The sequence below is a fragment of the Scomber japonicus genome, chromosome 4 (genome assembly GCF_027409825.1).
Source record: "Scomber japonicus isolate fScoJap1 chromosome 4, fScoJap1.pri, whole genome shotgun sequence".
In the NCBI taxonomy this organism is placed as follows: Eukaryota; Metazoa; Chordata; class Actinopteri; order Scombriformes; family Scombridae; genus Scomber; species Scomber japonicus.
In genome coordinates this window covers 21,508,038-21,533,483 of record NC_070581.1, presented here as the reverse complement: position 1 = coordinate 21,533,483, position 25,446 = coordinate 21,508,038, and the positions used below count along the sequence as shown (strand labels likewise).

The 25,446-nt window shown below is 39.5% G+C and overlaps 1 protein-coding gene across 1 annotated transcript in view; it reads right to left on the bottom strand.

The window, feature by feature from the left end:
* LOC128356943 (metabotropic glutamate receptor 7) overlaps positions 1-25,446 on the bottom strand; it is a 58,934-nt gene that overhangs the window by 5,503 nt on the left and 27,985 nt on the right. Inside the window, exons 3-8 of the mRNA XM_053317131.1 lie at positions 22,771-22,906; positions 21,968-22,122; positions 19,541-19,678; positions 17,490-17,690; positions 11,928-12,067; positions 6,133-7,068 (exon numbers count right to left, since the gene is read on the bottom strand). Of these exons, the coding sequence (XP_053173106.1) occupies positions 6,133-7,068; positions 11,928-12,067; positions 17,490-17,690; positions 19,541-19,678; positions 21,968-22,122; positions 22,771-22,906 (1,706 nt within the window). The remainder of the gene's footprint in view (positions 1-6,132; positions 7,069-11,927; positions 12,068-17,489; positions 17,691-19,540; positions 19,679-21,967; positions 22,123-22,770; positions 22,907-25,446) is intronic.

The window sequence follows — 25,446 nt, the reverse complement described above, 5'->3', positions numbered from 1 at the left end:
TCCCTACCCTTTTTTTTTTACTGCCTCTAATCACAGAGTCAGGGTTTCTCATTGTGCCTCTATGAGCTTGACCCAAATACATAGCCCTCTCACCCACCACTCAACTGTTTAGCTTGTCACAGAACATCCATAATTAATTCCTGTTGCTTTAACATAAATAAATACATGAAGTCATTTTCACAACCGCTTGGCAACTCTCTATTTATAGCCGCAGTAATGATTTATTAACGTCCTCATCAGGAATCAAACGGTTGCTTTGGAATTTTACATCTCATTGACAAGACAAATGCCAACATCCAGCCACAACAAACGACATGTCTTCCATTTAGACAAAAAGCTGTTGAGGGTAATTCTCATAATTACACCCACCAGGGATATACTTACTGCAAAGGCAATTTAGTTGTGTATGGTTGAGTACTATAAATGCACACAGCGATAAGGACTTTATTTGGTAAGTGACAATTAGGATGCTCTTCTGCCCTGTTAGAGAATGCCTTCAATAATGGATCTGGGGGATTTGTAGTCTCCTCTCAACTACCTGGATGTCTCTTGTTGTTTTAGGTGGCCTACTTTCTAGCCCAGCTCATGTTATGAATAACTCTGTCTGGCTTTGTGCTGCAAAGCCCTGTTCCATATTTGAAACACCACTTTCCTTTTTTTGGATGGCCTTCTCTACATTTTGACTCTGCACTGAAGGTCACCACTTCTGGGCTTCGGGATTGGCAGATAAAGAGGTTGTGATATACATAACCTTCCCTGAATTTGTTAGAGCATTCTATTAATAGTCAGAACAATCTGAGGAAGTCACTGTTGATGTTTCCTCGACTTGATTAACTTTGGAAAGAACTCCTATCTTTGCCAATATTTAGGAGCCTATTCACAGGGAGATGGTGGTCAGTCAGTCAATGAAAGAAGAGATGTTTGGTAACAGTGAGCTTAGTTAAAGATATGTTTTGATGAAAATGAAGTAATATTTTGTGATTGACTTTGTACTGATGCAGAGGTGAATATGTGCTATTCCTGCAGAGACTGATGTCCTCACAACAGCTTTTTTTGCTGCAAGGAAAAGCAACTCCCTGCAAAAAAGCAACACACTTGGCAACACCAATGTTTCTGTCAGAAGCAATTATTTCAGCTGTAATAAAATCAAACATTGATTGCATTACCTTAACCCAAAGAGATCATAAAGGTAATGCTCAACACAACATTCCAAACTGCAATAAAAACCTGTATTTGAACACAATTACGTACCGCTGGCTGGGGTGACAAATACCTGATTGTCATGAAGGATATCTCAACTTACTTACAGCAGGTAAAATCTAATTTATTACCAATTTATTTCAAATTATAGCACAGTTACAATATTAGGCAGATGTGTTCCTATTGTTATGGTGTATTTCATAAGACTGGGTGACATTACTGAAATAACATTTCACCATCTAGAGGGGACATAAGTAGAATTCCATGTTCCTCATGGGAAGATGCGCCACAGCCCAAAGAGAGTTTTAAATATCAATGCTGTGTGTGCAGTACTGCACAATACAACACTGCATGCATGCATAACAGGCACTCTTCATTCTTTATGTCCTTTTAAGGATTGTATTAAAGTTATGTACTTTCTTGTGGAAAAACATTTTAAATATTTTTTTAAATCCTAAAATATGTCTTTTAAAGCTGACTACATAATCAGTATACTAGAAAATGTCAATATAAGATTCAAGCAATTTATTACTTTTGGAATCATATGTAAGCATATAAGCATAACCTTGGTAACTACATTAGTTCCCCAAGTTATAGTCCTATAAATGTAAAACTTACAAATAAAAAGTGCTATTTTCTGTATTTGGATTTTTGCTCATCTAATAATCAAACCTACATCTGTCAGGAAAACTACGATATGTCATCATTGTTTCTATTTTGACTGTGGTAAACAATATCCTCTTCATCTTGAAGAATGTTCAACATTTATTTTCAAAACGACAACCTTTCTTTCTTGACCAGTTTCAGCTTTTTGCCTGCAGTCAGCCTCTGGTGCTGTCTGCTCAAGGTTTCACTCATAAAACAACTGGAAGGCGAGGGAATTTCCCATATTATTTTCAAAAGATTTCACATCTCTGCAAATATGTCAAGTCCCATCAAGTGCAGTTGTTTTCAGGGAGACAAGAGGATTAGAAGTTGCAATATTCATTTTACCTGCTGAAAGCTAGAGAAAGCAAGTTTTGTGTTAGTCATTACTGACATTTGGCACCACAGTCTTTTCTGAAGAAGTTCATGTGGGTACAGAAGGCATCTCACAAGAGCCTAAGTGGTTTCCAGACATGTATTTAGGTGTGCATTTTCATGACACGAATTTCTCTTTTAGGCACGACTGACTCTTGTGGGTGTTTTACTAGAAAGTTTCTGTGCCTCAGGAAAAATGTTTCATTATATCATCAACCCACTCTTCTGAACTGTAGAGAAAATGTCTGTTTTGTGGTCAAAGAAATTACCAAAAAAGAGAGTTCTCATGTTCAATGACAGCTTCCCATCAGTACATCTATTCGCTAGTTTCCTTACTCAATTAACAACACTGTTTTTGTGACTTTGTTAACACCAATTTTGAATATTTCTGTGGTTTCTGATTCTGAACTGATTAAAAGTCAGTCATTTCAACAGTGACATGCAGGCAGGTTTGTTTCAAAAGTGAGTCGGTCCCCATTCATGAGGACAACTGAATTTGGATGCTGTTGACTCTCACAGTAATTAACTTGAGTGTGTGGAGTAGTTCACTGAGCACATGCAGGTGCACAGGAGGTGAGGGGATGCTCTGTGATCTTTTGTTAACTTTTTTGCATGACTTCCCTGAGAGGCAGAACATCTCACTCGTTCTCCATTTGATAAAAGGAATTGATTCCTCAGTTGTTAATAACTACAAACCGATATAAATGATGTGTTTTACTTAAAGTACTTGAAAGGTTCAGGAGAACAACTTACATTTTCAGACACAAATGGTGTTCTATCGCAACAACAACAACACAGCACAATAACCGTTGCTGTTTAAGTGGTGAACAACATTATCGAGACACTGGATTGCAAAAAAAAAAAAAAAAAAAAATGTTGGACAGCTCTTTTTATTTATTTCGTCCAAGGCTTTCGACATAGTTGATTATGTCACTTTGGTGGATAGATGTTACAATATTGGCTTTATCTGAGCATGCTGTTAGCTGGTTTTCAAATTACTTATTAGAACACAATTTGTCTAGTTTTCTTGGTCTTCATTTCTATCAAAAGGCATGCACCAGGGTTTAATACTAGGACCGCTTTTGCTTTCCATGTATGTAATCTTTGCAATAATTTATGAAATGCTGCATTCCATTTTTGTGTAGATAATACAGGTATATATAACTCACCTCCTTCATTAGTACAGACTATTTAATTCCTGCAGTCTGCCTTTGATGTTGATCAGTCTCATTTGACTCAACTTGAGTTGGTGTTAAATGCAGACAAATCCAAACACTGATATTTCAAATGGCAGTTAAAATTTAATCTTCCTGACATCTCAACTGCTCAAGGGGTTGAAATTGAAATGGTCACAACATATAAATATTTAGGTATCGTTACTGATCAAACTTGTCATTCAAATCACACTGAAAACCTTGTTTCCAAGTTGAAACTTAAATTAAGTTTCTTTTTAGGAATAATTAGACAGGAAGAACTTGAGTTTGGCTATGTTTTACCTTTAATGGACTACAGTGATCTGTGCCTTATGACTGCACCTGACCAATGCCTAAAGAAGCTGCATACTGCATACCACTGTGCTTTATATTGAGTATGAAATGCGCTATGACAATAAAGCTGCCTTTGCTTTGCCTTGCCTACTTGAGTAAATCACTGTACTCTGTATGCTGCTGCTAGATGGCCATTTCTTTATGTAGAGACAGACTTTCACATTGGTTGGCTTTTATACATATTTTTTTTCATAGGCTGGTTCATTTTTAACTGTTACTTACATGTGTAAAAACCAAAATCAAATGGTCTGCACTCTCACAATATTCTACAAATGTTGGTCCCCAGAGTTAGAGCAGAATATACTTCCCCTTCTTCCTGAAATAATGTTCAGAAAGACCTGAAATTGTCAGAGCTGATTACTAAGGGGGAATTTAAGTCAATTTTAAGGATTGAGAAAATAGTAATAATAATTTTCACTGAAATTGTTTTCGAAAATTGGATATTGTGTTCACTTGTTTGTAGTGTGTGTGGTCATATTTGACTGTTTTTATTTGTGTTTATTGGTGTTATCGTATTTATGCTGCTCTCTTGGCCAGGTCTCTCTTGAAAAAGAGATTTTAATCTCAGTGAGTTTTTACCTGGTTTAATAAAGCATGTGTATAACGTGAGTTTGAATGGGAAAAACAGAGGGAAAGGGGGGAGTCACAAGTGTGGAAATAAGGGCATCTTATCTGTGTTGAGTTAAAGAAATACCACTCAGTGCAGTCACAATTTCTGCTACAATATAATACAATAAAACAACATAAGGTCAAACAGCCCTTTGAATTTTTAGATTATCACTGGCAGCTGGCAGCTTATCATCACCATATTTTTGTAATATTTTGATATTGGACAACCTATGGTCAGAGAGATTACTTAAATCTGCCTGAGTGTTTAGCCACCTGTGTACGCACATAAAAACACAATAGGGTGAGGTATTCATTAAGTGAGGATATAGTCAAACACACTAATATGTTGTTGATCCCATGTAGTCCTTGCACATCTCTGTCACCTAGTGACACTATTTTTTCACTATCTTTGTATTTTGTGCACATTTTTACTGAAATATTCATACAGATATCTTATGAACCAGTAAGTACAGTTTTCAAATTGACAGATGTTGTCACGAATGCGTGTTCATTCTGAAACCTTAAGTAAGCTGAAATGATGAATAAGATAGCACTACGTCTTAACTACACTGTAGCTTTTGCAACTAACGTTTCCAAGACATGCAAAGGCACTTCTCACTAGCAGTGGCTAGGGAGCAGGCAGACATGCGCCCACACAGGCCATTACACCAGGATGCTGTGGTATGAACTAGAGGTGAGTGTAAGGTAGCAGCTTGTGTGAAGAAAGAGTTGACTGCATAAAGGGGAAAGATAAACACATTACTGCCTTGCTAGTCGCCACTAGTAACATAATGAACTCCTAATCGCTGCTGAGGGTGTAATTCATCTATGAAATCAGTAGCAAATTGAGATGAGGAAAATCTGATCCATCTCATGCAGTAGCTTAGCAGGAAGGATATTGAACGGCGTGCCTCTCAAAAGGTTAGGAGTAACACTTTCCTGTCAGCATCGATATTCTGTCAGTGGAAAACTTCCCCTCCACTCCATCTTGTACACACGGCCTGCCAAGTAGCATGCATAGCTCATGAGTCCAGCAGATGAATGTATCTGTATTCTACCCAGTGCTGCTCAGATAAGCAACGACTAGCACAGAAGGTCAAAATGTCATATTCTCAATCAACTCCAGTAGCACCCAATGTCAAATGCTTTGTTGAGTAGAGCGCAGCTGTCAAGAGATGGAATGTGTTGAATCAAACTTCTATTTACCCCCCATTTCTCCCTGCCTTCATCCTCCTCCAGTTCCTTATCCTCTTCTTCCTCCACCTCTTCAACCTGTTTGTCTTCCTCTCCAGAATAAGGCATAATAGTATATGTTGAGCCCTGGGCATGAGAGTTAAGATAATGGCATCAGGAGCTGCCGGCACCCCCATACATATCACTCCTCAGGCATTTCAGGATTCTGGTGCTTAACATCAATTCTTCCTCCGCCTTTATATGCTTATTTCTGTCTGTGGTGGTCCTAGTGTGGGTTTCCATGCACATCGGAGCCATATGAATTTGAAATCAAAAGAAAATGAACCCATAACTTATACAGTCACAAAGTGTGTGTGTGTGAGCGCTCTCTCTATATACTCTGTTTTTATTTTTGTTTTTGTACAAATACGCATGTGCACATGTGTTTGGACGAGATAAAAACAGGACTGAAGGAATAAGAGGGAGATTTTTGAGGGGAGGCAGAGAGACAGACAAAGAGAAAGGTGGTGACAGAGACAAAGAAAGAACAATGGATAGAAAGAGAGACAGAAAAATGACTCACCTTCTCTGCAGATTGGGCTGTGCCAAAGAAAATCGGGATAAAGGCCAGCCAGACTATACAAGTGGTGTACATGGTGAAGCCAATGGGCTTTGCTTCATTGAAGTCTTCTGGTACGTCCCTTGTCTTGATGGCGTAGATGGTGCAGGTCACCATCAGCAGGATGCTGTAACCCAATGAGCAGATAATCTGTAGGTCTGTGATGTCACACTTCAGTACGCCACGGGCCAACATGGGGTTTATGGTTTTCTGCTCATCGTAGTCGACGATGGTGTTTGGTGGATCCACGGCGAACCACATCAGCACGCCCAGAAGCTGCACGCAGATCAGACTGGAAGTGATGGCGATCTGGGAGGTGGGACTAATGAAGCGTGGGGCCGTGACTGTCTGCTTGCCTTGCTCGAAGATCCGGTAGATACGGTTGGTCTTGGTGAGCAGTGCAGCATAGCTGATGCACATGCCCAGACCCAGGAAGATCCTTCTGAAGGCACACACAGCTACATCAGGCTTGGCAATCATGAGGAAGGTGATGATGTAACATAGAAAGATGCCAGTTAGCAGCACGTAGCTAAGCTCTCGGCCTGATGCCCGGACAATGGGCGTGTCGTTGTAGCGTACAAAGGTTGCCATGACGAAGATGGTGGCGATGATACCAAGCATAGCCAGGAAGACGGGAATGATCGCCCACGGGGAGTGCCACTCCAGCTTGACAATTGGGATTGGCTGGCAGGCGGTTCTGTTGGAGTTGGGCCTCATGTTGTAGGCACACAATCTGCAGGAAGTCTCATCGTACTGGTATTGGTAGCCATCACATAGTTCACAGTGCCAGCAGCACGGCATGCCCTTTACCCTCTTCTTCCTCTCTCCAGTCTTGCAGGGCAGGCTGCACACAGAGATAGGCACCTCCTGCTCCCCATCTGGCCACTGAAGCTCTTCCAGCTGGGAGAGAGATGACACAGCACAGGAAGGGAAGGTTAGCAACAGACAGATAAGCAAGAGGTGTCACCAGAGATGAGGAACCATCTAAATGTGGCATTTCATTTTCTTAGCTTGACATAACATTCATTAACAGTACAGTTCCAACACAACTTAAGGATTGCACCATTGGAATTATATCATGAATTTCATGAGCTATATTTGAAAAAACAAAGTACAACACAATATTTGCAAACAGCTGAAAAATGTTAAACTGTTGAAAAACAATTAACCTTAATGCAGTACAACATCTGCCTTGCCAATTCTTTAGAGGGATTGCCTTTTGTAATATTGGAAAGTAATTGAAATCACCATGGCAACAGAGATTACCTTTGTTCAGTGAAATAAAATGAAGAAATATGAAATGCAAAAGACATTATGTTTTAATACAGGAGCCAGTGAGGTATGAAATATGTGATGAGAAGGAAGGAGAATGGGATTTGGGATAGCAAAATACCTATTTTATACTTGTGGAGCTATTTCTACTTATGATCTTGTCATCAAAATGAAAAGTGGGGTTTACAGGCACAGTGCAGAACTATTTCAAAGTCCACTCAAAAGGGCCTGAGGTGTTTCATGATTTGAGCTCAAACTATAGTCTCAACATACAAGTCACAAAGAAATTTAATTTTTTAGGACCCTTAGATATTTTGTTAGGGTGTTAAAATTGCTTTGATGAGACTCTGAGCTGATCTTTTGATTTATTATGAAAGTATAGTGATCCATGCCTTGAAAAGCGCCAGAAGATTAAAGGTACTCTAACATGGTTTAGACAGTTTCACAACAATATAAGACATCAGCCTGTAACCCAAATAAATATACTGGACAACAGAAAGTAACGAAAAACATAAAACAACATAAAACCACTATATCTACTATAGCTACTACTACAAATAGTATAACTACTCCTTGTTTAAATATAAAAGGTAAACTTGCAGTGAACTTTGACATATAAATGAATGTCCGTTACATTCAAGCCCTTGCCAAACAAATTCACACAATGCTGATTATGCATATCCAACCAGATAAATCTCTCTGTATTTCACAGTATAATGGAGGTTTCAATCTAGTGTCAGGTTTGACTTTCCCACACTGGCCGGGTGATGCACACTGGGCATGCCCTATGGGCAGAGTATGTGCAATATAGAGAGCAATAGAGACTACCGCTGGCAGAGCCAGCCAGCCAGCTTCCAGTTAGCCCTCTGCTAACTTGTATGGGAATTCATTTTATCATGCAGCTCTTCTAGACTTTCCAAATGTTATTGGTCTGAATGGATCAACTTCTGGTAGTGAAACGAGTCATTTTGTGGGAGTTGTGATGCTCAAAACAATTTATCCATTGTTTTACAGCCACAACAAAATCGAAATAGCTACGGAAGAATGTATGATGTAAGCATGTGTCCACAGTGTTTTTGTAATTACTCTTACGGCCAGGAGGGGGAGACAAAATTCTTGCTCTGCAGCTTTAATTATTTCTTTGTCTTTTAAACGTGCTTTGATAACACAGATTTAAAAAGGTAACAGAAAGATGCGCAGGTGGTCCGGTGGTTAAGAGCGCATGCCATATACGCAGCAGACCCCGGTTCGAGTTACGGCCGGTGGACCTTTCTGCATGTCACACCCCCCTCTCTCTCCCGTAATTCCCTGTCTCTCTACTGTTAAATAAAGGCATGTATGCCAGAAAACATCTATTAAAAAAAAGGTTACAGAAAATGAACAAAACAAGTTAAAGTTATCATTTTATAGGGTGCGTCATACCTTGATGTGAAATGGATTCATGCCTTAAAGAGTAGTTTGACATTATAGGAAATATTCTTATTATTTTTCTTGCAGAGAGATGAGAAAACAACATAACTGTCATTTCTGTCGTTTAAACGTGATGCCAACACCAGGAGACAGTTATCTTAGCATAAAGACTGGCAGCAGGAAACAGCTACCCTGTCTTTATCCAAAGGTTAAAAAATCCTAAAGCTCACCTATTAGCACATTATATATCATTTGTTTAATCTGCACAAAAACACACCACTGGTTGCCTGGCAATCTCACGGTGACAACAAGACTCCAGGACACCATTACACAAGGCCAAGAAATGTAATTGAAACACAGAACTCTTTACAAGACCACACACTGTCATTGTAACAATTTGGCTCTTGTATGGATCACACAAACGAGATTTAACACGTTAATTAGTGAGCTGTAAAGGTGCTAAGCTAAGCTAACTGTCTCCTGGTTGTAACTTCATATCAAATTGGAATGAGAGTGGCATTGATCCTCTCATCTAACTATTACTTTATAATGAAATGGAATTTAAGTCGGCACACATTAAACACACAGAAATTCTCTAAAGATGTAACCACAACTTAACCATTTTTTATGACCTTTTAAGTCACACTCTTATCGCTCAATCTTTAACATAGACATCAGCAGATAAAAAAAACCCAAAAAAACCTCTACCAGGTGCAGATACCATCACATGAAACATGACTCCAGCTAAGGATATAAACAGCATCGCCCCCTCCAAATGTGGCAACTGACAATAATTGCAGATACAGAGCAGCACCTTTGCGGCACACATGCACACACACCTACAGTGTGTGTTTGTGTTGTGTATACTTGTATGACAAATGTGTTGTTTCTGTGGTGTCTGGGTAGATTATCATCTGCCATTTATCTGGGGGCATGAAGGTGCCATTTGTTATTTGGACAATGAATGGTGCTCTCTGGAAAACCTCCCGATTACACACAGTGTGGAAACAGTAATGAGAACAACAGCTCTGTTGCTATGGAGACCAGAAGCAAGATTTTTGACACCTTGTTCTCTTACGGCTGCTATAGTTTTCATTCGTGTTTTGCTATAGTTGTTAATTTTACAGTTAATTTGAGCTTTTGTGAGCTGGAACAGCATCGCATCGAACTTCTTTATCACTGATCGCAAAGTGTATCGGTATGTTCAGTCAGGGGTAACCTTTAAATTAGATTACTCTTTATGTGTAACTGAACAAAGTAATACCTATGGCATTGGAATATAATTGCATTGTAACATTGTTTGGTTTTTAATCACACTAAAACAGAATGAAGCACAAAGCTCCGGTAGCAGACGTTACTCCACCTGTGCTATCAAATCCATTCAGTTGAGTTTAATTCTTGTGATCCAGAGAGCCATTATGCAAATGTTAACTCATCTGTATGTAAATGCAATGTTTTGTGTAATCTAAGTTACATAGAAATACATAGAATTTTCAACTACGGTTTCAACCCATCATATGGGCAATTCCAAGCCATATTTGCCTTGAAATAAAATAAAACTCATCAGTTTCTTTATGGTCCACATGAATCACTCGAGCCAATTCTTGTGTTGTGACAGTGAGATCTATTACAGTGGCTACAAACCAACACCTTGCACTTAAAAAGCAGCACGGCAGCTGTCTCTTCACCGAACACTGATACTGTGTGACAGATTTTTTTTGTAAGTGAATTAAAGTTATTTAAAGTTCCCATAAAATGAAAAACACCATATTCATGTTGTTATCTCTTAAATATGTCAAAAAATTACATTCCACAAATGTTCATATTAAAAATCCCTCTCTTTCTTGTGGAGCACCAGGAGCTTGATTATGATTTAACTTGCACTGTGCGGTGTACCTTGAATTCCATCTGATAAAATGTGATCATAGATTTACAGTTTCATGTTGTACAGTAAAACCTGCAGGAAAGCTACCATGGAGTAATACAGGAGGAGTGTATTCAAGTGTCAGTTTTTAACAACATTAACATGTACAGCACATCTCTGCTGCCAAATATTGAACATATATGGGCTGACACTTAGCTTAAAAACATGTTCTTCCTCCCACTCTCTTTCTTCGTCAGTCCTCCAACCTATGCAGTGGGAGAAGAGCCATCTCCAACAAAGTGATGTCATTTTCTTTTTACTTTCTTCTTTCACATCAAGTCTCTTATGATGTTTTTGTCCTACCCGTCCATCCTTTTCCAGGTGGAAACATATCAAATCACTTTTTAATGGCATACAAAACGTGACTGTAATTACTGACTCTTCTCCACATACCTACAATGCTATTAAAATTTTAATGTTTTTTGTTTCTTTTCTGAAAAGAGATGGTATTTGAAACCTTTGATAAAACCATGTTTCCACTGCAAATATAAACATTTACCTTTTCTAGATAAAGTATCTCTCTGTAGGACCTGAATATGTTTAGCCTTTGGCTCACATGCATGTATACATGCTTGTATTATTCATGTTGTGAGGAAAAACATCTGTTTACAAAGTCACACTTTGGGGACAAAATCATGTCCTCTTATCATAAATCATTAAATTTTGGGGTGAAGGCTTGGTTTAAGGTAAAGGTGAGGTTATGGTTGCGATAAGTCAGCAGAAAATAAAAGATTCAAGGTAATGTCCTCTGAAGTGATGGAAACACAACTCTGTGCACGTATGTGTGAGTGTTCACTATTCATTGTCGGAAGGAAGAACACCTGAAGAATTCTGAACATTTATCTTGCAGGCTAAAGAGTAACACTTCCTTTTTCTTGGTAAATTGCACAAACAGATTATTCCTGCACCTAAAATACATCAATTAGACTGAAAGTAAAACATGCCTCCACCTGAGCTCTCTCCCTATTTGAGATGCAAATAATGTGCACCCCCTTGTCACATAAGAGATTTCTCTTTTGGAAAACACAAAACATTTTCACACTAGAAAAATCTTTAGCATCGCTGAGCCCAGATATCCTATTTGGATACAAGCATTTAAACATTTGCCATTGTCTGTCTGTTGTCTGTGTTCAGTATCGTTAAATGGTCATACCCTGAGCTGCAGGGTTTCCACCCACTGTCCTACCGCCTTGTACTCTGGGGTGGAGGAGTTGGTCATCTGGAACTGGAACAGGTCGTAGCGTCCGGGAGCATCGCCATTCTTGTTAAACACAACAGAGGTGCCGGCACTGCCTGTACAGAGAAATGGAGAGGAAATGCAGCAAAAGGATGACAGAATAGAAAAGTGTTAGACACTAGTGTGACAGGGTACAACACTTCTTGTTATAAGAGAAAAACATGAACTTTTAACCCCTTGCCTCTTACTGTGCAGTGGCCCTAATGGACACAAAGGACCACCGAGTGTGAGTCTCTTCCTCTCGGTTAAAAACCTCCAAACACTGTGACCTATATCTTGCACCTCCATGATAATGATGGACGAGAAAGTGAGCTCCCTACTGACCGATATAGCCACTCCTCACCTGTTTCCTATGCACCATCACGGCTGCACAATGGCCAGTGGAGGAATATATTTTCACATTCAAAGCATGGTTAGATAAATTGACTCCCAGCTGTACTCTAATATCAGACACCGATGAGTGCAGAGTGCAGATGAGTGCAGGCCTCCTCACGTTAAAAGTAATGCATTTCAATCGCAGAGTGGACAACAACAGGAGATGGAAGGATGATAAACAGGTCATCCAAAGTCTCATACCGTCCCCATCTGCTCTCAGTGTGTAGCGGCCTGTCTCAAGCAGAGCCTTGAAGATTCCACTAATTAGCTTACAGAGGACTGCGGACACCTGAAACATTACGCTTGAGAAATAGAGTTCTTTAAATGTGAATTTGTGCAAGCTCTTGAGCCTGTCAGTCATATGCAGTGTGGACGTGTGGAAATCAGTCAATGATACGATCCTCATAACTGCAGAGCGAGTGCAAGGTAGCTTGTTAATGCAGATGTCACTCAACATCAGGTCTAGCTCACAGCAGTGAATGCTGAATGACATTAATGGGAAAATAGTTGTACTTTATTTAATACATGAGGTCTGCATTGTTGATGAGGTAATTCTTACTGTCTCACAATGCTGAGGGAGAATGAAAAACTGCAAGTCTATTCACCTCGGCACTGCATACAGTTGTCTGTCGACACAAATGGAGATACCATTTTGAAATGGGGCAGGGGGAGTCGGACATGACACTTGGCATGGGAATTAAGCACTTTAATAGCTTTGGCTATAAAAAGTGTAGAGAAAGGAGCAAGAGCATATGTCCAAAAACACTTTTGGGAATATGTTGTATTTTGTATCTAGAACAGAGCTTATGGCTTTTGTATGGAAGGCCACTGTACCTTTTCCTTATATAAGCCAGAGGTGAATTTTCATCTCTTTCCAGTTGTTTTTTTCCAAGGACATTTGTCATTGAACATTCTACAAAAGTTTCAGGCCTCTTGTAAAACAAGAGAGGCAGAGGTAGCAAGAGAAACATTTGGGGCTGTTTCAATGAAATTCTACGGACATGCCCCAAGATTTTTTCTTTTTGACTTTTTGACACCACTGTGCATTATACATGTCAGTTTATAAGACCTTAAGTAGACATTTTAATTTGTATGCAGACCCACAAATCCCTCACTATCTGCTGTTATCCAAAGTGACAGCACTCATATCCCACATTAACAATGCAGAAAGGTGAGATTTTAGAGATAATTGACCCATCCGTACCTATATTTAAAAGTACTTATTCATCAGTATCCATGTGTTGGCACAAAAAATGAAGCAGGATGACTGTTCAGCATTAATTCAAGTGTGTTTGTGAAGTAGTAGTAGTAGTAGTAGTAGTAGTAGTAGCAGTCGTGGAAATAGTAATATAAAAAAAAAAAACTCAATCTCGGTGGGTGGCAGTCACCTTCCCGTCACTTCTGCTTCCACCAAACAGACAAAGTAGACGTGTTGACAGTGTGTATAGAGATGTTGACAAAATATTGACTACTGTGAGCAAAATCTGTGAAGGGTTACCATTCTTACTCCACGCCCCAGCATACCATAATACACAAAGTCTTTTCAATAAAGTGACATGAGTGATTGGGCACTTGGCGCTCTTCAGCTTTAGAGCAAATAATTAAGTGGCATTTCTGTCTGTGCAGATAAAAAGGCATTAAAAATTCCTTTCTGTTTTCTATTGCCTGATATTTTCAAGGGAACAAAATGGTCTGTGTAGACTCCTTAGTGAGAGTGCTGTCTAAGATGAAAGATTTATACATTTGCATGTGGCTCTGAACTAAGACATGACAAAAGTGCACTGCTGCTGTGCTGTACCGAGCAGTGTGGGTGGACTGGGGATCTACTGCTGTGTTTCTCTCGCATCATTATTCTCTCCTTTTTTTCTGCTTCTCACTCTTCAGCTCTGTGACTCCGGTGCAGTAGGGAGATCAACAAAGGAGGCTTACACTCCTTCACTCTCAAACATACATTAGCAGTGGCACATACACAGGATAATGCGTGTGGTTCCAGTCTAAATGCAATAAGGGGCAGTGAGATATGCCTGACGAAGCCACAAAAGAATAACCTTCATTCGCCTGTGAGAAGGTTCGAGAATATAATAGCAAAACAGAAAGAGGGAGAGGAGATAGAGAAGGTACTGTAGAGGTCTTATTTTTGGCTCTGTCTTTGTCAGTGCCACATAGAAGTGAATGTTTTTTAGCAACCAAAAATCCAGAAAAGTCAGCACAAGCCCAGGTGGTTTTTAAAATTGGACAGCAGATTCTCAGTCCCATTCATGAATCTGCACTTAATTAAGGTATCCTTGAAAGTTTAGCCTTGCTGAAGCAATTGCATATATTCTCTTTCTTTAATCCCCCCTTAAAATCCGAGGGCTTCACGCTTGCTGGAGATCTGCACTTCTGCCTTAGCAACGGTGTTAGAGGCAGACAGGCAGCACTTTAACATTTAGCTCACTGACAGAAGTTTTCACACATTTCTGTTTACAGATAAAAGTAAAGAGTAATTCACCTTGTTAAATGTGATCACAGTATTGCATATTCTGAACTTCACTCAACAAAACACACAATGTGCATAAGAACATAAACCTTTGATGGGTCAGTATACTTTTAGTGAATGATGATTTATTATCTGTCAATGAATAAATCTGGTGGCCGTCTATAGTTTTCTTAAATTGAAGCTTAAATCTCCACTGTTGTCCAAAAACTATTAAAAATGTATGTATCAATGAGCAATGCTGCTACACTGACTGATATGATGCTTCATCACTATGACCACTGCCCAGTAAAATTAATTTGTATCTATCCCATATACACCGTCCTGCTGCTGGAATACTCAGTAACACACCAAGTGTGCATTAATCTGCAGCTGAAAATAGTCCCCAGCAAATACACTATTTATTCATGTTTGAGTAATGTTTCCTAAAAACTACAGCCCTCAGCTGTTTTTAGGAAACATTACTTGGCCTTTTTTAGGGCTTGTGGCTGCCACATACAGAGCAGAGAAGTCAGAGTTTTGAGAGATGAACGATTGCATTTGGTCTTGGATTTATCGACAATAACAAAAGTATAGATATATTGCAGGCCTTATCCTTTAAGCCAGGTAGAAATTTCACAGGTTAGTTCCAGTCCTCTGCCCACCTTTTTCAGTGTCTGTGTTGTTAGTTGGAAGAATGAGCCATCAGAGCTTTGTGGGCCATGAAAAACAGCTAGATACAAATTGCTCCAAAAATGGCAACAAGCATGAATGACATTGATACACCTGTGTCGACTTACAGAAATAACTACCCTTAAAATCTGCATATTTCTTCAACCGTTGGGAAAGATTTTGAGTTAAATTATTCTAGAAAGCAGTACCGCAGCTTCTGTGTGACTGAAAATGATCTCAACAGGACGGATGTGTCACTCGCTACTGATTTTTTTCCAGGGGGAGTTTTTCCTTATCAGAATCGAGGGACTAAGGATAGAGGGTGTCGTATACTGTAAAGACTGGAAAACCTCTTTAGGGTTTTCCAGTCTGCTGATTGGTAGCAGCAAAACAAAACAAACCAACCTCCCAAACAGAAACAGGCTAACATGAACAACACAGTCTCAGACTGAATAATGTAGTAAAAATCACTTTACTGGCCTGGTTAACCAGTACTCAAGTCCCAAAGTTCCCAGTTAATAACCGGGATTTTTTAGGAGATACGAGAAAAGGGATTTGACTTAATCTTGGCTATGTACAATTCGCTCATTTTTGATGACTGAATTGATGTAATAACAAAAATCCTTTCACAAAAGCTGTCATATTTTGGAGCAAAATATTATTAAAAGTATTGGCAAACCATTTATATCTATGTCACCTTTTCATGCATTTCTTGAACTAAGCAGGGAAGCATGATTTTAGTATACATTTAGTCACATATGACACATCATAGTGAATGAGCCAGGTCTACCTCTTAAAGTAGGACAGTTTTGTGAGGAGATTACACTGATTTCTTATTTTAAGCTGCTGAGTGTGATCTAGAACATTTTGTGAAGACACAGTGTACTTCAGAAGAGCCTCTAATGATCACTGGCTGACATACATGCCAGCACATTTGTAATGACAAAGGTTTCTCTTGTGTTAAACCCATCTCCCATTCGGCTCTCTTCTCCTACCCCTTCTGCATTTCAGAGCAGTTGTCATTAATAGCAATTTGCCATTAATTGTTAAGTATCTTCCACATCACTTTCTGTACACGGCTGAATAATGCAGAGGTTCAAGAACTGGCAGACCTATAATATATCTAATAGGATGAAAATATTACACAGTCCTAGAAAATGTTGTTGTGCTTTGAACTATGAATTAAATTAAATGTAAATTTAGATAGCAGTAAGCCCACAAGCAACTATATGACGCATAAAATAGAGAGCATGGTGTGCATTTATTGCCTATTTGACTCATTTTTATAGTCTGAAGCTGAGATCACTCTGGCTGTTATGTCCATAATTTTATTTTGTGCTAAATTACGTGTAATTTTGACTCTGCTGATTGGTGTGGACACACAACGGCTTGCCATAAAATACTTCAGGACAGAGTAACAGTTAAATAACTGCAGTAGGCCAACAGGGTACAACTGAAATTACTGTGAGTGAAGTCCTTGCATCAAGGTCTGTTTACAGTACAGTACATAACATTATGTGTAGTTACTAAAGAATGAGTGAAGGACTACACAGGAGTCAGAAAACACTTAATAATTGATATATCACTAATAAGAAGGCACTGATGTTTAAGTAATTAATGAGTCATTACTAGTTTTTTTGCCACTCAGCATCTGTCTCAGAGTTAATTAGGAACAACTCAATATGAAAGTGAACAGAATGTCGATTTACAGATATTTATGAACTGATCATTAAATAAGGATTTATTTATATGTTATTTTCAAGTCTGTTCTATAGTAACTCATTATTTTCTGCTACGAAGTTATTGACTATTCATTAACAATTTATCAATAACCACCTTGTTACTGATTTGTTCTTCATTTGCTTCTTAATAGCTACTCACAATGTTATGTATCACGTTGCACGTTACTGTCAGTTTTTCTTTTTTGCAAATTGTGTAAATGTCTGATGTGTAGACTTTTACAACGTATCCCTCACCATTGAAGCTGGTGTTGCGTATGTACTTCAGCAGAGTCTTTCCCTCTGCAGTCTCCATCTGTGGACACACACCAGGATGATCAGGACACAAGTCCCTCTGCATGTTGTGGAGAGCGTGGGCCATGGCGTACACAGCATCAATCACAAATTGCACCTTCCCTTCCTGCTCGTACTTAGAGTCGGCCCCAATGCGCTCCTGGCCTAAGGGAAGAAAAGAAACTCAACAGCCAAATACACCACGAGTCATTAGACATTACATTCTCTCAGCACTCACTATCATCTTCAGCTTCATTTTTATTCCTCCATTTACCATTTTGCTGCCAGTTAGTTCAGTTTTCATATCATAAGAATTACACCTAGAGGGACAATGTGGCATAGAAAATAAGAGGACACGTTTAATTCCCAAGTGCAAAAAATGGAACATATCAAGCTGAGCTGTGAGGCAAAGTGTTTGTGACAAATACAGCATATTAAATTCCTGCGGTGCAATACGAAGTAATAGACTGCTAAGAATGGGCCCCATTTGTCCCATCTGCAAGGTGATGAAGATTACCATGAACTTCAGCATCATACTCTTCCACAGTGGCTGCATGCTCTTTCATATCCTCTTGCCAGTGCTCTGCCCTTTCACTGTAGGCTGCTGTAAAGGTTTTGCCTCATGCTGCTGATACGCCGCTTGAATACGTAATGTATAACCTCTGTTGGATTTGTGTTGTTGTTATATACTGAATTTGCTATTTCATACTGCTGGTAGATGAGAGCTGCATTCCCAAAGAGTGAATAAAAATCATAATAACAAACTACTACTATTACTTCTAATCGTCATCATCATAATTGTTATATTGTGTCCAGTTAACAAAAATGCATCATCACGAAAATAGCTGATAGTAAAAGACAATTTCTCTCCACCGTGATAGCTGCTCATAGTTCACATGTAGAGCTCAGTGAAGGAGTAGCAGATGTTAACAGGACACACATAAGATTGTGGGAGACTTGCACAAACTGAAGGAGGTCAACAGTAATCTGGGCTGACATTTCATCCCATTTCTCAGAACTTAACATACATTTCAGCCCACACGTAACCTTTTTGCTTCTGTGAGCTCTGCATAGGGTGTTCAATGGACAGCATTTAAATGCAAAAGCCTCCTGTTAGTATGTAGTGTTCATAAATATCAACTTGGATTGAGGTATTAAAAAAAAAGGAATATCAAGACAGTGGTCTGGGCTTCAAAGTAATATAAAAGCCATTTTCAGTGGAATTGAAGAAGAGATAAGAGACTTTTACAGTCATTTTACAGAGGTTTTGCGGGGCTCACTAAGTGGACAAGCATCTTTTGTCTTTGACGCCTGACAAAATACGCCAAACAGGAGATTATAAAGGAAACAAAATCCTTCAGCAAACAGTAATTTGTGTCACACTGCCATCACATATGCAAGCAAGATTAATACAGCATCCCACATCACAGGCATCATCCATGTAGATAATAAATGCAGTGCAATGCCTGTCACACTGTTGGCAGGCTGGGTTTAGGTAATACAAGCATGCATCACTGTTGGCAACAACACTATCATTAATACTGGTGATAAACCACAATGGGTTTATGAACAGTGTTTACTTAGCTTTCTGTTGTTTTCCTGGTAATTTTTCAACCTAAATAAAGTGTACTCTCACTCAGTAGAGCTAGTACACACACCATGACTGTGCTGAGCTGGTGACTGGGTTAAGGGGGAATATAAGGAAAATGGGATATAACACTAACAGGACATTAGCCACAGGAGCAGACGGTCTGTAACTGTAGTATGACTATGACACGTGGTGCATTATTATTCTAATAATAAACTCTGCATGTCCTGCACCCGCTGGGTAGAAACACCTGGTGTTAGACTTTCTGGCTCTGCAACAGACAAGAGGGGTTGAACAAAGCCTCAACAGTCTATCTGCAGCGTCAAAAGGTCAAGTTCAAATCATACGTAGGAGGGTGAAAATATGCATAAGCTATTAGTGTAATACAGAAATGTTCTTAATTTGTTCATGTCAAAACCCATTGTACCTGTGCATTTACGGCTGGTATCCTCTCTCTTGGAGGCACTGAGAAGCCTGCAGTCAAAGTTTTCCTCCCAAAACTCAGCAAACCACACGTTCCTGCGGTTGTTCTCAAGCGTGAGCGCAGTAAAGTATTCATCAAACCCTGGGAATAAGAGGAAAGAAGAGAACGGCTCAGTTCCGGACCAATTATCAACCACTTCAAACCTGGAGGAAATGAAACGAAACTTATGTAGCAGCAGTGTGGCGGCAGGCAGTGGTGGTGTGGTGCTGGCCGCTAGGTGCTGGAAGCAAACCAGCAAAGGCACCACTTCATCAAAATTTGACCATGGTGGTTCCTCTTCCTCTTGAGCCCCATGGAACTTTAATCACTTCTTTCATCTTGGAAATTACATTAATTAAAAAACAGGATGCATAATAAATAACGCAAGAATTGTAAGTGGTGGCACAGCCAGCCTGTTGCCTCAGGCTCCAAGGTCCGGTAGGTGCTGAGCAGGTTTCCTTGACTTCATAAAATCCCACAGAGATAGATTGAAAACATGATGTAATGATGTATGAGTTGAACTCTAATTTCAACATACAGGTCTAGATGTCTGAGTTGAACTCTAATTTCAACATACAGGTCTAGATGTCTGTATGAAGCATTAGCTTGAGGAGAGATAACTTGCTGTAACAAAGGAAAAAGAAAGCCTGTATGCAGAATTTTGCTTTCCTGTTTGTGCAACTTTAACACCCAATGTGGGTCAGGAAAATGAGGCGGGACAATGCAAAAGACTACACTGAGAGATTAATGATGTAGGACTCTTTTATTACCTTTTCTTTCAGAAACATGCTGTAACATTTCTTTCTGGAAAATTATCTGAATTTTGTATTTTAAAGTCTCTGTCTGGGTCTCCGCTCTCTGTTATCCAGTCATATCAGCTGAGTAGTGGGTAGAGGTGATAATGACTAATCAGAGCTAAAATGACTCAGCTGATTTTATTTTCAAAAGACTATCAATGATGCATGCTAGATTACAGTAATGATATTCTTTCTGCCCCCAGAGTGTACATCTGTCCTGCCTAGACCTCCACTGATTAAGAAAGCTTCACAAAAACTCTAACTTTCCTCGATTATAATGATGTGTGGTTATTAAGATAGTGACATTGAACTGGATTTAAAGTATACGGTACATGCTGATAATATTCTATTTCAGTGTTAAATTGGTCCATGGCCTGGCAGATACAGCAGTATAATTTTCTACTTGGCTTCCTTTTTCTTGCTGGTAGACTTATTTGAGCTACAGTTTTAAAGAGACATTCACCACTTAGCTCCAAGCATCAGAAATTACATTTATTTTGGGGTGTATGGATAGAAAACAAAAACTAAATTGAAGCTTGTTCTCAGACGCATCATTTTTCATCCCTTTTAATAATGCAGAGCCACTTTCTCCATGGACAGCTGTCTGACCAAAAATATGTAAAACCGCACACATGTCTGACACGACTGCAATGGGATGAAACAGTTTACATTCATTGGTTTCAGTATCTCATAAAAATCCATGTTTGTTCAAACTGACCTTAGTCTGATCATGTACAACTCACAGCCAAATGCAACAACAAGGTCAAACTTGTTCTCTGAGGACTGTCGAGTCGTTCTGAGAAATGTAGGAAATGTCTAACTACATAGACAGAAAGACAGATGGATGAGGGAGGGTGGAATGAGTGCACCAAAAAGGTAAAAGAAAGTACAGTGTGTCATCACAAAATATTTCTTAAAATGCATTGAACATCACAGACCTCCTTGTTTGTTGTCAGCAATGCAGGGAAATGATAACACGTTTTGAATGTGATGTTCTGCTCTTAAAGCTGTGCTAATCAATATTTCTACATTAATAATGGATGAAATGACTATGTTTAATGTAAATGGGATGTGATGAACCCACAGAGAGTCACCACCTGACCTCTCCTCATCTCTACAGAGCTTTACAGAATCTTTCAGCTCATTATTTTGCTCTTACAACTTGAAACTTTACTGTTTTGGGTCACTCTTGACGCTCTCATACCTCACCAGGCAGTGGTTTTCAGCTAAGAAGCTCTAAAAACCCTCAATACACTGTCCAGCACCAAACACCGGACAGACAAAGATACCTACCAGGTGGTGAACATTATTAAAATAGACTATTAGTATTCTGGTCAGAACCTCAATTCCAAATGAATGATGATGGTACACAATGTCGCCATATCAGCTTTACAAAATGTTTTTGTTGACAGAATGTTTCACTGCCTCCATGTGGCAAAAAACAATTATTGTAAACAGACAGAAATATGAATATTTTACTTGTTTTTTTGCTTTTATTTTGGTCTGCAAGTAATAACACAGAAGAAGGCAATTTAGTCCTACATTAAAATATTATGTTTTGAAGCATGCTCTGTGTGGACCAGTGTGTACATACCTTTAATGGAGGAGCGTTTGGGCAGTATAGTGACTGCTCCCACTGCTACATCTTCGAGCTGGTGGATCGGGCTGCTCTTGGCCCCCCAGCTGTCGGATCCAATCCACAGGAAATGGCCCACCTGATTGGCCCTCTTGGTGGCGTTGAGAACTCCACTGCAAGGGCATTTGTGTTAGAATTAGGAGAGAGCACAAAAGGTGTGCAATCTAATAACTATTACACAGCGGCACAGCTGGCTTTAAGGAGTTGCTTGGACATTACAGCGCTGTCATGGACACTTCTTCAAATTATATCATAAATCCTGAGAAGGAAAGGAAAGCTTTTTGTTTTGTGTTGACTGCTATAGTGTGTTGTGTTGCGCTGTATGTTGTGTTGAGCAAAGATGTTATGTTTAGCTTTCATTTAACATAACAGTACGAGTTAGTCATTTATCTCGTTTCATACTCATCTTCCCTTTTCGTTTACATTTCACAAGTAAATCCATATCTGGATTCCTCATTCTGAATTTACAGGTACTAAATGTTTCATTCTGTGTTTCTTTACATAAACGTCTCCTGTGGGGCATTGTAAATGAAACAATATCTCTGTTGCTTTGTTGTGATCTTTATTCCTACTTCTTCTCCAAGGCATGCTTGTGTTTGTGTTGTTGGAGGCATGTTTGTGTAGCAGACATCCTGTACGCATGGCAAATCTGTGCCTCTAGCCCCGTCTTCAGGAGCTGCTACTCAGAGATTAAAGACCCCAACATGGCATGTCATCAACGTGCCTGAACAAAATGGATGAAGCCAGAATGTGTTGCTCACCGTATGTCTTCTTCACTAGCAAAGATGATGACTGCCCGTGAGTGCTGGGTTTCCAGCAGTTGTTGGATGATTTTGTCATAATCCTCCAGCTTGGGGTTGTGGGGAATTTTCAAAGACTGGGCGACACATATTCCACCTTTTAATGGGAAGAAAGTAGAAATGATAAGGCCTCTGGGATGATCTTACCCATTCAGCCACTCACACAAACAGATGTGCAAACACACACACATACACAAACACACACATACACATACACATACACATACACACATACACAAAGATAAAAGCCTCAGGTCACAATAGAGGAAAGCTTCTTTCTTACATGGAAATCACATCCATGTGAAAATGGAAAACATCTCAACACAATAGGGTGATTTTAATGATGCTGTCATGCTTGCGGTAGAGTCTAAATGATAGTCTTACAGTGTATACATTTACATTTTGGCAATGATCTGCAAACCACAGCAGCATGCAATATAACACCTAAACTGCGCGTTCCGACTGAGCACCAGAATCGTTTCTCAGAGTGAGAGAGTTATAAACATATCGTATAGCTGCTATAACAAATCCAATAATCCTCACCAACAGGGACATAAAGCTACAGATTTCATATTATGGATTTGAGAAAATCCAACAGCTTGCCATTGACTTTTCATTTAAAGTCATTATCAAACATCTCTTGTTGGACCCTGAACCAATCAGATAGCACAGCCGGCAATAACAAACAAAGAGGATATTAATGCTGACAATAAATCATTCTCAGACAGGTCACCACTAATGACTTTGTACAGGATGAAGGGTACTGATTGCTGCCGTACGTTTCTAAATAGTTGCTGGATATTTGGCACCGCATATCATCCCAACTGGCTTTTACAGTTCACTTGTTTTCTCCGGGTTATATTCCACACCTCATTATCGGGTAGAGGAGCAAAATTACATCTTTGATAAAAAAAAAAAAAAAAAAAGATTTAAAAAAGAGTTTGCTCCACTCTAGTGTGGTAATTATAGGCACGGAGGACAACCTAACCTTTGAAGCAGTTTGGATAAACAGATGATATGATCACCTGTGCAAGAGTACATCCTAAATGTAAGCCAAGACTAAGGCAAGCAGCCTGTGTACTGAATCAACAGCAAAGCTCTACGCAAACCAATTAAAATTTCTCCCACTCAAGCATTTTAATAGTCTACCCAATAACCTTTCAGTTTGAGTTTCCCTGAGTAGACAGAGAAATGGAAGGAATCTCCTAATTGCCGGTCTCCTCAGGCTCATTACTTTGATATAAACAGCTTTTAGTTAGCAGATCACACATCTCCAGTCACGGTTTACTGTGGCATTTCTAAAGGCAGAAGATAGCAAAATGACAACTGCTGAACCTTCTCTTAATTATCCATTTTTCTAGTATCAGCAGGAAGAATTAGGGATATTTCTTACAGACAACATTCTGTGTGCCTAAAGACCTCTGGGATGGCTGCTGTTATCCTTCCCTAAGTGGACTAAACATAAAAATGGAGATCCCGCTAATGGCCTAGCTGTTGGTACCCGGCTAAAATGAAACATGCTTGGTGTCATTTCTACAGAGAAGCTAGCTTTGTGGGTCTCCAAGGGATGACACTAAAGCTCCATTTCAGCACAGAGATTTCAGTTGATTTCAGTCAGAAAGCTTCCAGTGTGCTTCCAGGTTTCTGTTTAAGGAAAGTCTAACACTGTTTAATATCTGATTCTGGTGTATTAGCAGCACCTTTCATTCCCAGAGGGCAGTGCGTCTGCAGGTAGTTATCACACATTAATTCCAGAGAGGAGAAAAAACCCTTATAATATGCTGAGAACTTAAGTCTCATGAAAATGCATTAACTCCATTATGACAAGAACCCCGTGGATATGTGTGAAGAGTTACAATGGTATAACAGTCTTGAGCAGAGATTTATTATAGGTCACAACAGTCAATAATTCAGACAGGGACCACAGGAGCCACTGATGAAGATAAGAAGCATTTGGAGCAGATCCCATCTTCAGAGAGCCCCAGAGCTGAATATGCTGCAAGCTCAAGACTACCTTAAATGCTGCAAACAGGCAGTTGTGCAATGGTGGCTAAATTATTGAATGGCTGCAGAATACCCCATCTGTCAGTCAGTCAGACGGTCAGTCAGTCACCCAGGCAGGGAGGCAGGCACGATGAAAATGCAAGGGCTGTATCTGTGCTTCACGAGTGCTGTACTGTGGGTCGGGCCGACTTCACCTGTCACTGTAAGGCTTTCTATGGACTTGAAAGAGTCCTCAGCTCAAACAATGTGTTTAAAGAAGAGCTGTCTCTCTTGGTTGGAGATATGTGACGTGAGACAGATAGATGTCAGGCTCTGGGAGAAGGATATGTTTTACTCCAACTTCTTGAAATCTTATCCAAGTACTACGGTTGTATAGTATTACTGTTCCTTCTGGCTACCGCTTACAGTTAGTGATGTTTGTGTAAAGTATTTATAAAGCACTCAAAATGTCACATTACTGTCTATGACAGAAGTAAGGTGTGCTACAATAGTTTGTAACATTGAATTTTTTTACCTGTGATCCCTCAACATGATGTCAATACTATATGCATTATGACGTCCTACCCTCTGCTCCACATTTGATTAATACATCAAAGACAGCTTAATGATCATGATGGCTAAATTCATCAGGCT